The sequence below is a fragment of the Hordeum vulgare genome, chromosome 5H (genome assembly GCF_904849725.1).
Source record: "Hordeum vulgare subsp. vulgare chromosome 5H, MorexV3_pseudomolecules_assembly, whole genome shotgun sequence".
Lineage (NCBI taxonomy): Eukaryota > Viridiplantae > Streptophyta > Magnoliopsida > Poales > Poaceae > Hordeum > Hordeum vulgare.
Genome location: NC_058522.1, coordinates 36,654,409 through 36,671,513, shown reverse-complemented (window position 1 = coordinate 36,671,513; position 17,105 = coordinate 36,654,409). Strand labels below are relative to the sequence as shown.

The following is a 17,105-nucleotide window of genomic DNA, read 5'->3' as shown; positions in this document are numbered from 1 at the left end:
TTTCGTGTCATTCCTTGCTTGAGTTTATCGGAGTTGTGTAGCACGTAGTTGTGGGGCGTAGAAAATGCTATGTGGCTGATTTTGGCAGATTCTAGTGATTTTTTGTTTTGCTCGTAGTTGTTGAACCGTAGCTCCGTTTTGATCGTGTCCTATATAAAACTTGCTTAGAATCTCGTGTAGTTTCATTTTATCCTGCTGGTTGTATGTTTTGAAGTGCTCGTGACTGTCGTTGCACACATATTGCATTCATGCCATCATATCTTGCGGTGCTTGTATCTTTTGAACCGTAGCTCCGTTGGAGATGATCTCTAGGTGTAAATTGCTTGTAACGACGCGTAGAATCACGTGAACCTATTTGTTTTGCTATTTAACAACTAACTAATTGTGTTAGTTCAGATCTGGACAGAATTGTTAATTACCATGTGAGGTCGTTTCGGAGATGCTATATGTCATTTCCGACCTCATTTAAAATGCCTAGATAAGTAGTTTAATTACGCTTCACCTCTTGCCATGTTTAATCACATTAAATATTGACGAGTATCTAATCGGGATATAACTGAATAATTAACGTGGAGTTTCGTCAATATGCAACTCGTTGCATATTGAACTTCACTTAATGTGTAGTGTTTGATTGTGTGATTTGTCATGCCGTGACTTGCATGTATTCAGCTGCTCATGCATCATTTGTGTTGTGCATCGTGTGGTGAATTTCGTGTGTTGATTCCTGTTTCCGGTTTCCTTCGTCTCGATAGAGTTCCGCAAGCGTGTCGGATTGTGAGGACCCGTTCGACTACATCGGTTCGTCTGCTTCACGGAGGCATTCTTCTTCCAAGCGGGATCTGAGGCAAGATGACCATTTCCCCAGATACCATTACTATCATTGTCATGCTAGTTTTATCGCTTCTATCGATTATGTCTCGTTGCCTACCACATGTTAAATATCAGCCTCTCAACAATGCCATGAACCCTTCAACCTGTTCAACCTAGCAAACCACTGATTGGCTATGTTACTGCTTGCTTAACCCTGTGTTAGCGTTGCTAGTTGCAGGTGCTTTGCTTCCATGTGAAAGCATGGGTTCCTTGTTATATCACCATATTAAATGCTATTTAATTATAATGCACCTATATACTTGGTAAAAGGTGGAAGGCTCGGCCTTTCTAGCCTGGTGTTTTGTTCCACCTTTGCCCCTTAGTTCCGGCTACCGGTGTTATGTTCCATAATTGAGCGCTCCTAACACGATCGGGGTTGTTATGGGGACCCCCTTGATAATTCGTTTTATATTAAAGTTGGTCTGGCAAGGCCCAACATTGGTACTACATTTGCCTAATCACCTAATAAAATTGCATAGGGACTTTCCGGACCCCGAGGATAATTTAATCAACCCCCCGGGCCAGTGCTCCGCATGAGTGTTGGTCCACCCACCTAGCAGTCGGCGGTGCCACCTCGGGGCAACTCGAGGTTTGGTTCCCATCCACTTTGCATAGATGGTGTGTCCTGAGAACGAGATACGCGGCTCCTATCGGGTTCGTCGACACACTGGGTGCCCTTGCTGGATTAGTTTTACCTTTGACAGAATATCTTGTGCATCGGGATTCCGGTGATGCTTTGGGTAATCTCAGAGTTGAGGTTTTCCACTAGGGAATCCGACGAGATCGCGAGCTTCGTGATTGAGGATTTCTATGCGGCTTGTGGTAATTTGTGATGGACTAGTTGGAGCACCCCTGCAGGGTAAAATCTTTTTAGAAAGTCGTGCCCGCGGTTATGTGGCAACGTGGAAACTTTGTTTAACACTGGTTCTAGATAACTTGAAGTTAACTTAATTAAAACTTGCCAACTGTGTGCGTAACCGTGATTGTCTCTTTCGTGAGTTCCTTCTCCGATTGAGGACACGATGGGGTTATGTCTGACGTAGGTAGGTGTTCAGGATCATTCATTTGATCATCAGTAGTTCACGTCCGTTATGCGTAGATCACCCCCCTCTTTATTCTTGTACTCGTAAGTTAGCCACCAAATATATGCTTAGTCGCTGCTGCAACCTCTCCACTTAACCATACCTCACCCATTAAGCTTTGCTAGTCTTGATACCTTTGGAAATGAGATTGCTGAGTCCCCTGCGGCTCACAGATTACTACAACACCAGTTGCAGGTACAGGTACAGGTTACGTGATGCGAGCGCGTTGATTGCTCATTTGGAGTTGCTTCTTCTTCTTCTTCTTCATCGATCTAGGATGGGTTCCAGGCCGGCAGCCTGGGATAGCAAGGATGGACGTCGTTCTTATTTTTCTCATTTGTTTTCGTCCGTAGTCGGACCCTGCTCTTACTCTTGATGATTATGTAATGTACTGATGTGACTCTGATGTAGCTTGTGGCGAGTGTAAGCCAATTGTATATATATCTCATCTTTTCAGTACATGTACTTGTAACGATATCCATTCTTGCGACACGACGAGATGCGCTTCTATCCCTGACGAGGCCTTCGTGCCAAATTGAGGATAGGGTCGCATCTTGGGCGTGACAGTTAAATCTTTTCGGAAAGCCGTGCCCGTGGTTATGTGGCAATGTGGAAACTTTGTTTAACAGTAGTTCTAGATAACTTAAAGTTAACTTAATTAAAATATGCCAACTGTGTGCGTAACCGTGACTGTCTCTTTCATGAGTTCCTTCTCCAATCGAGGACACGGTGGGGTTATGTCTGACGTAGGTAGGTGTTCAGGATCATTCATTTGATCAACAGTAGTTCACGTCCGCTATGCGTAGAACTTTCCCCCTCTTATTTCTTGTACTCGTAAGTTTAGCCACCAAATATATGCTTAGCCGCTGCTGCAACCTCACCACTTAACCATACCTCACCCATTAAGCTTTGCTAGTCTTGATACCTTTGAAAATGAGATTGCTGAGTCCCCTGTGGCTCACAGATTACTACAACACCAGTTGCAGGTGCAGGTAAAGGTTACTTGACGCGAGCGTGTTGATTGTTCATTTGGAGTTGCTTCTTCTTCTTCTTCTTCATCGATCTAGGATGGGTTCCAGGCCGGCAGCCTGGGATAGCAAGGATGGACGTCGTTCTTCTTTTCTCGTTTGTTTTCGTCCGTAGTCGGACCCTGCTCTTCTTCATGATGATTATGTATTGTACTGTTGTGACTCTGATGTAGCTTGTGGCGAGTGTAAGCCAATTCTATTTATAAATCTCTTCTTTTCAGTACATGTACTTGTAACGATATCCATTCTTGCGACACGGCGATATGCGCTTCTATCCCTGACGAGGCCCTCGTGCCAAATTGAGGATATGGTCGCATCTTGGGCGTGACAGTTAAGTTCAAAGCTCCAATCACTTGGTTTTGTTCCTTCAAAATCTGATACATCTCTGTTCATCTACAATAAATCACATACATGTATATTTGTGACGTTGATGATATCATAATCACTAGCTCATCCAATGAAGTAGTAACAACCCCGTTGAAGGATTTGAAGTCAGAATTTGCTCTCAAGGATCTAGGGGACTTGCACTTCTTTCTTGGAATTGAGGTCAAGAGAAACAGGGAAGGTGGTCTTCATATTTCTCAAGAAAAATATGCTACTGATCTCTTGAGTAAAGCTGGAATGCATGGCTGTAAACCATCACCAACACCAATGTCTTCATCAGAAAAATTGTCTCTAACAGAAGGTGACCCTTTGAGCCAAGAGGATGGCACCGGGTACAGAAGCTTGATAGGTGCACTTTAATATTTGACCCTCACCACACGAGATATTTCATTTGCTATAAATAAGGTTTGTTAGTTTCTTCATGCACCTACCACTGCACATTGGACTGCTGCCAAACATAAGGTTTGTCAGTTCCTCCATGCACCTACCACTGCACATTGAACTGCTTCCAAACACATACTACACATACTCAGATATGTGAAGAATACATTGAGTGTCGGGTTGACAATTAGCAAGTCATCATTTACCTTGGCTAGTGCCTTCTCTGACTCTGATTGAGCATGCTGTCTAGATGACAAACGTTCAATAGGGGGATTTACAGTGTTCTTTGGACCCAACTTAATCTCATGGTGTGCAAGAAAACGGGCTACAGTCTCAAGGTCTAACACTGAAGCAGAGTATAAGGCATTGGCTAATGCAACTTCAGAAATTATTTGGTAAAATCCATGCTAAAAGAACTTGGAATATGTGATACTCAAACACCCTGTCTTTGGTGTGATAACCTTGGTGCTACATACTTGTCTGCTAGCCATGTTTTCCATGCAAGAACCAAACACATTGAGATTGACTATCACTCTGTGAGAGAAAGGTTGCTAACAAGGAATTGGATATTCGATTTGTGCATTCAAGAGATCAAGTTGCTGATGGGTCCACAAAGCCTTTGTCTACAAAATTCTTTGAAGAATTCAAACGTAATCTAAACTTGGTCAGAAAGGTGTTAAACAGAATGTATAGGTTCAGATATAAGTGTCAGCACCTGACCTGTTGGAGCCTTGTGCGCCGTTATCTCTTATCTTTTTAAATCTTCCTGTAATATCTCTACAAATCTGTAACCTATCTCTATCTTCTTAAACCTTCCTCTAATATCTCAGAGATGGGTCTCTCCCAATCAATATAAAACCCACGCAGCCCTCTCTATGAGGATTGAGACGCTTCTATCATCTTTTACAATCTAACAAAAAAACCATATAATAGTATAACCGAATAACATGAACCGGATCGACCAACAGGCATGAGAAACAGCATCAGAATTGTACAGAATAAAATTATGACGAAAGATTAACAGTTTACCGCTGTCCTGACGACTACAATTTACATCCTTACTTGAGGTAATGAAGAAACTAGGATAGACAGTTCACATAATTATTTACCTAGAGCAGCACAATGAAATGAAACAAGAGCAAAGTCTGCTGCATTGTCTGAAGATTAAAACTAGGTAAGAGAAAAAAAGCTTGGCGCCTCTCTAGCACTGGATAAACAAACTGGGGACGTCAGTCAGTCGTCGATGGCCTTGGCCCTCATGCAGCAGGAGGGCCCGCGCTTCGGCCGGCGGGACCCGCTGTCGCCGCGCCGCTTCCCGTAGAGGTACTCCACCAGCTGCACCCTTGACCGCCGCTGCACTGTCTTGGCGGCGCGCCGGCTGGCACGCTCCTCCTCGTGCTTCAGCAGGACCTGCTGGAACTTCTGCATCTCCATCTCCAGCCGGCCCACCTTCTCCGACATCTTCCGCACCCGCTCCAGGATCTTGCGCTGGCTCCGGCTCCGGAGGTCCACGCTCCCGCCGTCGAGCCCGTCCGCCGACGTGAACTCCTCGGCCTTGGTCAGCAGCTTGCTGTTGGCGTCGATGAGCTGCGTGATGGCCTCCTCGGACTCGATCATCTGCGCCCTCACGCTCTCCAGCTCGCTCTCCCCCGACGCCTCCACGCTCGCCCTCAGTTCCTGAAGGATGGACTGGAGGTCCCTCAGCCGCTGCGCATCGGAGGACAGCCGCTCGATGACCTTCTTCTTCCACTCGCGGTGCGGCTCCGTGGTGACCACGGACCTCGGCAGGTCCTGCTTGTCGACCACCAGGTCCTTCACGAGCATCAGCTCGGAGGTAGACCGTCTACCCTTGTCCTTCTCAGACGACGCCTCGCTCTGTGGCGGCCGCAGATCATCGTGCCTGCCGCTGCCGCTACTTGTTCTCACGACGCTCCACAGCGCAAGCATCTTCTCATCAGGCTGGGCTGTGATCTTCTTCTTCAGGCGGTGTGAGCCGATGGCTCGACGGCTGGGAGTCTGGACGAGGTCAAGCTGTATGTCCTTGAGCATCCGCTCGTAGTTCGCATCGCTCGCGTCGCTGTCCAGGACGTCCTTGAGCTTGAGCATTTCAATCTGCTTCCTGGCGTCCTGGAGGTTGCTGCTGAAATCAAGCCTTTCTTGCTCCAGAACAACTCCGGTATCTGTAACAACCTTCTGGAGTGCTTTGATGGTTCCATGCAGTTTCTGCAGCTCCATGTCTTTCACCAGCTTAGTCGAGTTTTGGTCATTGCTTGGTTTCACAGCAATCTTTGAAAGCTGAGGTGACAAAAGAAATTCCTGGCAAAACCAGCGAGACACACATGAGCGAAACAAAATCACATATGGTAGTCAATAAAAAAAATGCAAACTTCAGATTATGGATCCTTCCAACTAGAAACTACATACTTCAGTTGAATGGAAAACATAATTATGTCTAGCAAAAAGAGTTGAATGAACTGGGATCATACTTCAACATGAACATGGAAGATGCATAAAGTAGATGGTACAGATGAAATGCATAGTTGCATACCTCTTTCAGTTGAATGGAAAAACATAATTATGTCTAGCAAAAAGAGTTGAATGAATTGGCATCATACTTCAACATGAACATGGAAGATGCACAAAGTAGATGGTACAGATGAAATGCATAGTTGCATACCTCTTTCTTGAGTTTGTTCGAAGGTGCACAATCCTTGGCCAGTGACAAGGTTTGTCTCTCTAAGGCACTGACTTCAGTTTGCAATGCTCCTAGCACTGTGAAGTCACCATTCAGGTCAACCTTCAGCCTTCTGTTCTCTATCTCAATAGCATTTAGCTTGTCCTTCAGTGCATCGACGTAAGAGTTCCTTCGACTGATCTCCTCTTTCAACACCTCCTTTTGTACTATTTCACTTATCTCAGAACTCTCGCATGCTACGATGAGCTCTAGCACCTTCTCCTTGAAGAGAGCTGCGTTGGCAGTGGCAATTTGCATGTTAGCCAGCAATTTCGAGATCTCTGCATCGCAAGACCGGACATCAATCACTGGCTGTTCGTTGTTCCTAAGCAGTTGCATTTCACTCTGCAGCTTGTGAACCTCCTCCCTCAACATTTCATTTGATTTTTCAAGACCAGCATTGTCGACTTCTTTGCGCTGTTCCACGTTCACCACACTCTCCTGTAGACTCTTCCTGCCAGATTTCAATAGCTTGGTATCTCTTCGCATGGTACGCCTTCTTGCAGAACCAATCTCTGGACTAGAGCCATCACAGATGCTTAAAGTTCTACTGAGTTCCTTCTCAAGGTAGTTATTCTCGAGTTGCAGATCGCCAAGCTTCTTGTTCATCAGTCTGATTTCTTGATACAGCTCGTTGCCTGCCGCATGGAGGCAACCAAAATCATCATGCAAAGCTTGCAGTTCTGATGTCCTCTCATCGTGAAGGCTTCTGAAAACAACACCAAGGATATCTGTCCTGATTGCTTCACCAATTAGATTACTGAAATCATCTTCAAACGACTTCTCTTTCTCCCTTGAGTCATAAAGTTTTCCTGACAGTGAGGAGTTCTCTTCTATCAGCTTAATAATCTCAGCTTGCAGTGACTGACGTGACTCTTGCAGCTCTGAGAGTTGTCGAACCAAGAACTTTGACTCGGCCTTCATCTCATCCACTTTGCGGTTACGGGTCTCCACGTCCTTGCGCAAGTCACAGCTGATCTTTAGGAGGTCATGCCTTTCACTCTGCAGTTGTAGCAGTTCCTCGCTCTTCGCTTGCCACTCTTGCCTCAGAACACTCCTTTCTGATCTCAGATCCGCCACCTCCCGTCCAAAGTGCTCCAGGAGCGTAACAACAAGCGACTTCTCAAGGATCTGGTTCTGCTTGACATCCTGGGCATCAGAAATGGTGTTCAGCAGGCACTTAATCTCATGCAAGATGAGCTGCACAACTATGTCAACCTTCATCAGATCCAAGGATCCATATTTCTCATCAAACTGCAGCACTTCCATCACAGAACCAATCCCTTCAGTAAGCTTCTGGTTGTTTTGTGACAAATAGGCCAGTTTCTCCTCAAGACCTTTGTGTGCCTCTTGCTGCTTCTGCAGTTGCCCTGAGACATCAGAATTTGCTTCTGCCATGTCACCTAAACACTTCTGCAAGATGAAAATCTCGATCTGAGCTTCGACAATCTTGTGCTCCTCCTCTTGAAGCTGGTTCTCCTTATTGCGTCCATCTTCTAGAAGTAGGGCTATCTGCTTCTGCAAAGCACTGAACTGAGCCTTGTCTGAGTGGGTGAGTTCTTTGCTCTTCTCTCTCTCTAGCCTCAACAGTTGCTGTAGTTTGACTGCTTCATCATGAACCTTGTTTTTCTCCTGCTGGAGATCCAAATGCCTTCCTTCTAACTCTGCATACTGGGTTTCCAAATCAAGTAGAGAGCCATTCATGCTATCTACCTGAGAAAACAAAAAAGAGTACATGGATCAACTTACATGATTTTTGCACCAAGTTATATCGTTTTTAGCATTACAATGAGTAAAGAAATTAAAAGAGATTTCAGGCATCGTACCTCATGAACAAGAGTTCTCTTGTCAGATCGAAGTAAAGAATTCTGATTGCGGAGTGCCTGCGCAGACTCTTCCAAGTCTTTAAGCTTCCTTCTATGGTTTTCAAGCTCAGTATTGTTTTCAGATAACAAATTTTCCAAAAACACGTTCTTCTCTGATAGCTTCTCCATGGTATGAGAAATACCCTCAATCCGTGCAATGAACATGGCACGGTCAGACAGGTGGCCATTAATCTTGGAGCTAAGCTGCTTGCAAGATTCTTCCAATGTGGCCTTATTCTGTCTCAATCCTGCAACCTCGGTAGTAGCAGCTGACAAAGATCTCTCCAAATGAGCATTTTTCTCCAACGTCCTCTCCAGCTGCATCAGATTCTCAACATACAGCGCTTTCACGCCATCATGATTCTTGATGGTCTCCTTTAGCTCAACATTTCCATCCCTCATCTCTTGTGCAATTGCTTGGAGTGACTCCACATTGAAATTAACCGCTTGTATTTGCTCCTTGATTGAGAAGTGCTTCCTCTCGACGTCACCTCTGTCATTCTTTATGTGTGAAAGCTCATGTTGAAGTGCCTTCTTTTCCTCCACATGCCGAGACACCTCCTCCTCAAGTTTCCGTTGTGCATTCTTCAAGGATATGATCTCATCCTGCAGACGAATTATCACGGATGTCGAGGAGTGGTTTTGATCATCCAGTTTACGGTTCTCTTCTCGAATCATCTCCAATTCTTTCTGAAGCATAAGCTTGCTTGCTTCAACATCCTTACACTTGCTTGTTTCACCGTGCTTTTCAAGAGACAAAAGCCGCAGCTTCTCCTGTACTTGTGCCAACTGCTTCTCTAAAGACAGTCGTGCCATTTCCGCTTGCATGCTCTTGAGCTGCTCCTCTTGTATAGAGACGCTGAGTTTTTCCAGTTCAATGTGTTTCTCATTAAGCTCTTCATGCTTCTCTTTTGAAGCATACTTCAGCTTATCCAGCTCCATAGACAAATCCTGGTTAGCCCTCTCAAGCAAGAGACACTGTTCCTCAGCAGTGCTTAAATTCTGCAGACCATTTTGCATCTCCTCTTTTAGCCTCTTGAATTCCTCCTGGGTATGTAATATTTCAGACTTGAGGTTCTGCAACCTGTCACTGGATTGCTGGCATTGTGAAACCGCAGCTTCTTTCTCTGATCCTTGTTGTGCAAGGGCCTCCTTGAGGGATCGAACTTCAGATTCAGCACTTTCACTCTTTTCTAACACAGATGAAATCTTCTTCTTAAGGTCTTGATTTTCTTGTGACAAGCTTGAAATTTCTTTCTGTAACTTCTCATGGTCCTGATCATCTGCAACACAAATACACGTGTATTAGTTTTATCTCACTTATGTTTAGATACTGCATCTACAGAAGAAATGAGTTTGTACAGATACCTTTACTACGTTTTTTCGAGTCGCCAGTGTTGATGAAAGAGCGGAAAAAGGGTGTCATGTCACGGCTGTCAGAATCAGTTTCAGAGGATGCAGTTTCAGATGGCAGGTCATCATCCAAATCTAACTGGTATTCATCAGGAAATGCCTCTGCCATTTTTCGATGAGCCGATCGGAGTTCCCCAGCTGCATGGTCATATCTTTCAGCTAAAGCTCGGTAAGCACGGTATAACTCCTCAAGCAGGGACATCAGCTCTGGGCGCCTTTTGTAGTACATTTCTGCTCTTTTTGCAAACGAGTCGGCGTCCTCATCAATGATCTTGATCATGACTTTGATTTTGCTATCCGTATCTGTGTAATCATGCATCAATGGAGATTGGTTCAGTATACAATCCACATAAATGTTGCGGAAGGACAAATAGTGATCTACTGATACACGTTGACACAGCAAACACTTACTCTAATAGTTTCAGAAAGCACTACACAAAAAATGGAATTGATATAATTTTCAATCTATTCAACCCAAACAAAACAGTAAACTAACAATGTTTATTCTTACATTAAGTATTTTACTACTGTGTTTTCATATGAAGTTTAGCAAGTTTTAATTATCGTACCTGTATATCAAATTGTTAGTGCAGGTATGGCATTGACGTGGTGCCCACATTATATTATAGAACAGCGTCACATGTGGTACAAGCATCAAATATCCCTTGTTGAAAAAACAGATTAATGAATGCCGCCCTGCTGAACTTAATATTCACCATAGGAGCCATACTAGTCCAGATTGATGACAGACGAATCTAACTAATACTGATCTCTCAAAAGATTTTTACCATGTACCTGCCTAAACAACCTAATCCAGCACAGGGACATGTGACTCCCAACAAAGATTGTCCATATAAGTAGTGTTTTCTTGTACACAAGCACTGAACTTGCCCATGTGCTTTTCCTCAATAACTTTGCTGACTTTCAAAGAGACATGAGAAGATGGGCCTTTCTTTGTACAACATTATAACAGGCAGAGCTTTCAACTAAATTTGTCATTCATAATTAAACGCAGTCCAACCTCACATTTACACACCCTTGAACTTGAACATGGACACACTGCTAAGATAATGACGTGGTAAGGCAAGAAAATGCTTGGGGTTCAAACACAGCCTAGGCCAACCAACGCAAGAGAGACAGCAAGGATAACAACTGTTTCCAAACTGAATTGACAGAGGAACAGCAATAATTTAAGTTCAAGTATATTTCATATGGCTGATGTCATTTCCAAACAATGAATATGAAGATCTCAAAAATATGACAGCAGTGACCCAACATGTTTACCTGAAAGGTTTTCCTGGAGCCATTTCGAGTTCTTGGGACAGATATGGCTGTCCCACCACCACGAGTACTTGCGCATCGGATTGTTCGCCGCCATCCTCGTCCTCGACATCAGAGCCGACCAAGAGAGCGCAACAGAACAGCTACTCCTTGGATCCCAAAGGGAACTTGTTGCAAAATTCAAAGCGGGTGCAGCAGAGCAGATCAACCAGAAATCAGCCTACATGAAGATCTATTCCCGGCGAACCACCTGCGGCACACGACAGAAACACTGAAAGTTAGTTAGTGTCTTACATGCAGAAGAATTCTTATGAACGAAACCGAAACTAGGCGCACACAGAAAAAAAAAGATGGATCTGATCACCCTACAAGAGACCAAGAAACTTTCTGGAGACAGAAACTGCAGTAGGATGGTGGGGGGTGGCTGCGTTCTGCTATATATAGAGATTTTGGAAACAAACCAAGGAAGGCCAGCAGTATCACACAACGGTCAAAAATTATGACCGGGTAAACGGGAAGGCAGTAAATTGTTTCCAAAAAATCAGCATCTTTCTGAAACGGCCCAGCTGTTTGTTAGGAGTATCTTTACGTAAGTTAGAGGGAAACGCCATTAAGGCCATTAATGGATTTTGGTTTGAGATGAAGCAATGACAAAATCAGAGGCGTCAGCTAACAGCTGGAACACCGGAATCTGCCGAGGATTTCTCCAAGCTCAGAAAACGTGCCAAGATTGCCGCCGCAAGTCGTCGGGTTCAGTGGGGGAATAGACGCGAATTTCATGGATTCCAGTAGCTTGTTGATGATCCAAGCAATGCCATGCCAAGAGAAAAAGTTGAAGCGAAGGAAAGGGGGCATGGATTTACCAGAACACTGCTACTGCAAGACAAGGTAGGAAGAAGTGAAGCAAGGTTGGAAAAACAAACACTCCAGGAAGAAGAAGAAGCAGATGCCTGACCTCAAGAAACAAGAATGGCTAAAATCCCACTTGACACACCAAAATCACAAGAACAAAAAATCCTTCAAGATGGAGGCTACTAATCCCACCAACACAAATGAATGCAGGATGGTACTAGATGGAAGGAGAAGGAGGGCGGTGACAAGAGAAGCCACCCAACCAACACAAACACGGGAGGATATCACTCACCAACTAACCTAGGCCTCGAATCACCAACAACAGAAAGGAGAGACGCAGCGAGAAACCCACCCACCCACCCGGCCGCGAAGAGGGGGAAACTGGCCGTCGACAGCAGTGATAGGCATCACAAGCGAGCGAGCGGCATGAAAAGGGGACGAACGAACCCGGAATCACAGGGAACCAGCGGCGCCATCAAATCAAAGGGCAATCCAAAGAAAGAAGAAGAAGAAGAAGAAGAAGAAGAAAATCTGGAGATATTTCCAGATGGGACGGGGTCCAGGAAATTACCGCATTTCCTAAAGAGGAGGCAGAGAGCGAGATCCCCGCGTCACATCCATCCATCCACCCCGAAGAAGAAGAAGAAGAAGAAGAAGAGAGGAGAAGAAGCCCACCGTCACCACACCGGGAGAAAAAGGCGCCCTGTAGCAGCCAACCCGAAGTGAAACCACAGCTTTTTTGGCAGGAAAAGATGGGCAGTCGCCCGGCGTGCTCTGGAACGGGGGTTATACGGGAAGGCATCGCCGTCATGGCACGGCACGAGGAACAGCACAAGCAGATTTCCGGCCGAGGAACGGAACGGCCCGGCTAAAAATAGCCGGAAGCGCCCCCACGGAATCCACGAGAAACCTACGTTTCTCCGGCACAACCTCCACATTGCCGCCTGAGATTGCGCGGCGCCCAAATCGAGACGTACCTCGAGCAGCAGCAGGAGAGGATCTTGGGGGCCTCAGCGCCGCCGCCGCCGCAGCCGCGAGCCGTTCAGGGTTGCGGAGATCCAGCTGCTGGAACCCGTCCACCCTAGCCTAGGCCGCCGCCATCATCATCATCCTACACGTGAACCCACCCCGTACGCGCCCGAGGAAGGAGGGGAGGGGGAGTGAGAGGAGAAGAGAGTGTGTGTGTGTGTGTGACGGGCAGGAGTGAATGCAATCATGGAGGAGCAGAGCAGAGGGAAGCGGCGGTACTAGTGTGGGTGTGGGGAGGAGGAGGAAAGGGTCCGGGCGGCGTGATGGGTAGTACTATTATTAATTGTTTGCTTATAATATTATTGGTGAATATTAAAGGGTAAGGACAAAGATTAAGGCCGATTAGCGGTACGATCTTGTGGGACGGTATATTTTGATGCTATGCTACTCCGGAACAGGGTGTCAGGGGGAACAGTGCCTGGGTGTGCTTCTCCGCCAGGCTTGCTTGTTTACTTTTCCTACTAATTGTTTTTACTATTACTTTTACTGTCTTTTTCTAGTGGAAAAGTCAAGGGCAGAGGTTAGCACCCACCGGCGCATCAGTCAAAGAAGATCGGCAGTGTGGAGCTACTTACTGTACTTTGTTACCGTTGTGGTTGATCCGCGTGAACGTTGCCGGCGTCCGTGGCGGACGAGGACTACTGAACGTTGGCAGTAAAAAAAAAGATAATATCAGTTCGTTTTCATTTTCGTTTTCATTTCACCCCGGATGTGGATCTTCCGTCAGGGGAGTAGCAGTACAATTTTTTTTACTGGTCCTTGGCAGTTCACAAGGGAGGAGAGAACGGTAGGTGGGTAAAGGCGGCTTGATGATCGATCGATCGGTCGGTCGGTCGTACTGTGCTGTACGCGTTTCATTTATCTTTATCCATGCGTACCATGGTCTGGTTTTCTCGGCCGATCATTAATTTATTTTCTCCTTAAAGCACGATCGTGTGATCTGATTATGAGCCCTGTTTGGTCCAGGGAACAGCTTAATGCACACATCATTTATGTGGGGATTTGAATTCGATACTCGTATTTCAGATTTCACAAATAAGAAGAGGGAAAACACCGGTCCAACCCCGGTCCGACAGCTTATTTCTGTTTTTTTTTTAATTTTTTATCTAGTCGCGTATTCTGACACATGGAAGGCAACCCTATTTCTATACTATAATATAGTGTATGAGTTTTGAATAGGAGCTGACCATCAATCCTAACCATTTATATCCTAAATCCAACGGCTGAAAATAGTGGGATTCGTGGTGAACAATGCATGGTTGCTGCATCCACTATGTTCTAGAATAAACGCCTAATCCTTCTCAAGAGGTGTGGGCCATACTGATTTCTTTTGGGCTAGACATGTTGTAACTTGAGGTTAGCAACGAATTGAGCCCAAAAATTTTGGTTTTATGGGAGAAACATAAAGTAAAATTAAATTTTATTTTAAAAATCTTATCTTTTTGAACATTTTTGCGGGATTATTTTTTAACAAATTGTAAGGACTCCATATATCAATTCTAAATTTTTGTAATATAGTTTATTTCTTCATCTAAAAATGAGGATTTTTTGCTTCAAATTTATTAGTAACTATGTTTTCCCTACCAAAAATGACCTCGTAATGTTCAAACGTGCATTGCACGTGCATACATATTAGTCTGATAAAGTGTAAGGGTGGTCTAGAAGGCAACCAAAGATAGACGAAGCCCCTCTATGACATCTAGAGGTGGTAAAACAACATTATACGATGGATTATCTCTTGATACTATATCGATCGTTTGCATGCTCCTACATTTTATGTGGTCATTAAAGGTAAACAACAAAGAAATATTATTAAAAGGGTGCTTGGATCCAAAGGACTAAAACTAGTCTGACTAAAAATAGTCTTTTTAAGAGGCTAAAGTTCCAAGCATCCCTGATTAAAGAGGGGTTAAAACTAGTCTTGAGACTAAAATTTTTAGTCAGGAGTACCCATAGAGGATGTTTGGATGCGTTTTAGTTCCATGACTAAAAATAGTGAGATTAAACTTGCTAGCTTCACCCATGCTTGGATCCAAATACTATCTCTGCCCAAGTGTATACGGCATGCGCGTAGTTCTAGGTTGTCAATTTAACTAGTTAAATATATATTATATACGATAAAAAAAATATTCATATAATACATATAATACATTATATGAATCTAATAATATATTATTTGTTACATATAATACATATTTAAATAGTTAAATTTACGACCTAAAACTACGCGCATGCCCTATACACTTGTACGGAGGGAGTACTAAAGAGACTAAAATCAAGTTAATGAGCATTTATTATTCTCCAAACCCTCCAATCCAGAACTCGCATGTGTTAAAGGAGAAGAGTTAAATGAGAAGAGAGAGGACTAATCCATATTTTAGTAGGGGTACCACTGTCTAATTTTTTTTAGTCTCAAGACTAGTTTTAGCCTCTCTTTAGTCAAGGGTGTTTGGAACTTTAGCCTCTTAAAAAGACTATTTTTAGTCAGACTAAAATAAGTCACCTGGATCCAAGCATCCTCCTACTAAAATGTGGATTAGTCTTCTCTCTCCCCCGTTTAACTCCTCTCATTTAACACATACGAGTTCTGGATTGAAGGGTTTTAAGGATAATAAATGCTCATTAACTTGATTTTAGTCTTTTTAGTATTTGAATCCAAGCATGGGTGAGGCTAGCAAGTTTTAGTCCCACTACTTTAAGTCATGGAACTAAAACGTATCCAAGCACCCTCTAAGATATGACACAAGATTCTATTAGTTAAATGCACACACAATAGGATGATATCAAAGTTGCCAGCATCTTCTTAGAGGTGTCACATACAAAAATAGGCGGCGTGGAAAGAAGATAAATGACAAAAAATGTGAATGCTTTCTCTCAGCTATGAGATTATCTCTTTTTTTAAGAAAAGAAGAGGGCACACACTTTGATTTCCATTTTCAAAAGCCACATGTTCAAGACCCGCGACCGAGAAGCTCACGCGACCAGGGGCAACCTAGGGTTCTGCCCTTCCCTTGTCGTCGCCGTCGGCCCTCCCGTCGTCGATCGCCAGTCAGCCCTCCTCCTCCACCTTCCCTGCCCCGTCCCTCCCCTCCTCCCAGACCCGCCCTCGCGTCGCCTCCCCGGGAGGTGGCCGGGGCGGCACCCGAGCTCCTCCCCGCGGGCGTTTCCTCCATCGTCTCCTCCCCCGTCGTCGTTGGCGGGTGCCCCTGTCGCTGGCCCGGGCGGTGTCGGCGGCGGCGAACCCTCCTTTCCCCGCGTGTGCGTTCCCCCTTCCCGAGGCAGGGGCGGCGATGGTGCAGTTCGGCCGGCTGTGGTCCGATGACCCGGTGATGGTGGCCGGCGAAGGGTGATGTGGCGGCGCTGCTCCTTGGCGACAGGAAGCTGTGGTGGTGCGGGGTGGTTCGCGGTGCGCCCCCGGGCCAGATCCGGGCCCTGTGGGCCCCATATGGGTCCTAACGGGCCGACTCTCGGTGTGGCTGCGGTGTCTTCTGCATGGTGGTGAGGCAGAGAATCTTGGATAGGGGCGGCGTTGCCGACGGCATGCGTGTTGCAGCGTGATGGGGGGAGCTTTACAAGGGGGGGGGGGTCCCGGTCAGGCCTGTGGGCTCACGGGCCTGGTATGCTCCTGCTATTGCATCTGGTCGGCTACCGTCGTTGACGGTGGAGGTTAAGCCCTCCCGTGTGCCGACGGTGCTGCTGCTCCTTGTCATTGTGTAGGCTTCTCCTTACTGTGTCGTGGTGAGACGGCGCAGGGGCCTCAAGACTGTGTTAGTGCATGGTGTCGGGTGGTTTGGTGGCAGGCTCCTGAGCGCCCGAGGTGCAGGTTGGGATCAGGGGAAACCCCTGTCGGCCCAGCCGACACTGACGCAGTGACGCCCTTGGGTGTCGCCGAACCTTTGTGAAGGGCGTCGGGGTTACCCTTCCTCGCGCCTCGTCGCGTACCGGGAAAACCCTTGACAGCAGCGTCATCATCATCACATTCCTTCTTGGAGGTTCCGATGGGTACCGGTGCTTCGGAGTCATGGAGCTTGGTGGAAGACTCTTGGTGGGCGCAGCGGTCGCGAATCTTTTCTGTTTCTGTCAATCCGTCGGTGTCGGCGTTTGTTTCCTTTGTATTTTCTTTTCTATTTCTTTTGAGCGTGACTGTGTTGTTTCCGCCCCAACATCTATCATCGAATGTTCTGCT

General features: G+C 45.6%; 1 protein-coding gene across 2 annotated transcripts; it reads right to left on the bottom strand.

The window, feature by feature from the left end:
• Positions 1-4,716: 4,716 nt before the first annotated feature.
• On the bottom strand, positions 4,717-13,132 carry LOC123396314 (protein NETWORKED 1D-like). Of its 2 annotated transcripts, none has more exons than XM_045091279.1 (6): positions 12,868-13,132; positions 11,042-11,288; positions 9,713-10,060; positions 8,306-9,627; positions 6,423-8,192; positions 4,717-6,061 (listed from the first exon to the last, which is right to left on the bottom strand). In XM_045091279.1, the coding sequence occupies exons 2-6, from the start codon at positions 11,148-11,150 to the stop codon at positions 4,979-4,981; spliced, it is 4,632 nt and encodes a 1,543-aa protein (XP_044947214.1). In that variant the 5' UTR covers positions 11,151-11,288; positions 12,868-13,132; the 3' UTR covers positions 4,717-4,978. The 2 variants fall into 2 exon arrangements, with proteins under 2 accessions (XP_044947214.1, XP_044947215.1); XM_045091280.1 differs by lacking the exon at positions 12,868-13,132 and adding an exon at positions 12,462-12,541.
• Positions 13,133-17,105: the final 3,973 nt, after the last annotated feature.

What these genes read in the sequence shown, in the direction of transcription:
- LOC123396314 (XM_045091279.1), bottom strand. Translation starts at nt 11,150, where the DNA reads ATGTCGAGGACGAGGATGGCGGCGAACAATCCGATGCGCAAGTACTCG. An exon ending in GCTCCAGGAAAACCTTTCAG is followed by an intron (nt 10,061 to 11,041) that starts GTAAACATGTTG and finishes ATGATTACACAG; the next exon opens with ATACGGATAGCAAAATCAAA. An exon ending in AGAGAACTCTTGTTCATGAG is followed by an intron (nt 8,193 to 8,305) that starts GTACGATGCCTG and finishes TTGTTTTCTCAG; the next exon opens with GTAGATAGCATGAATGGCTC.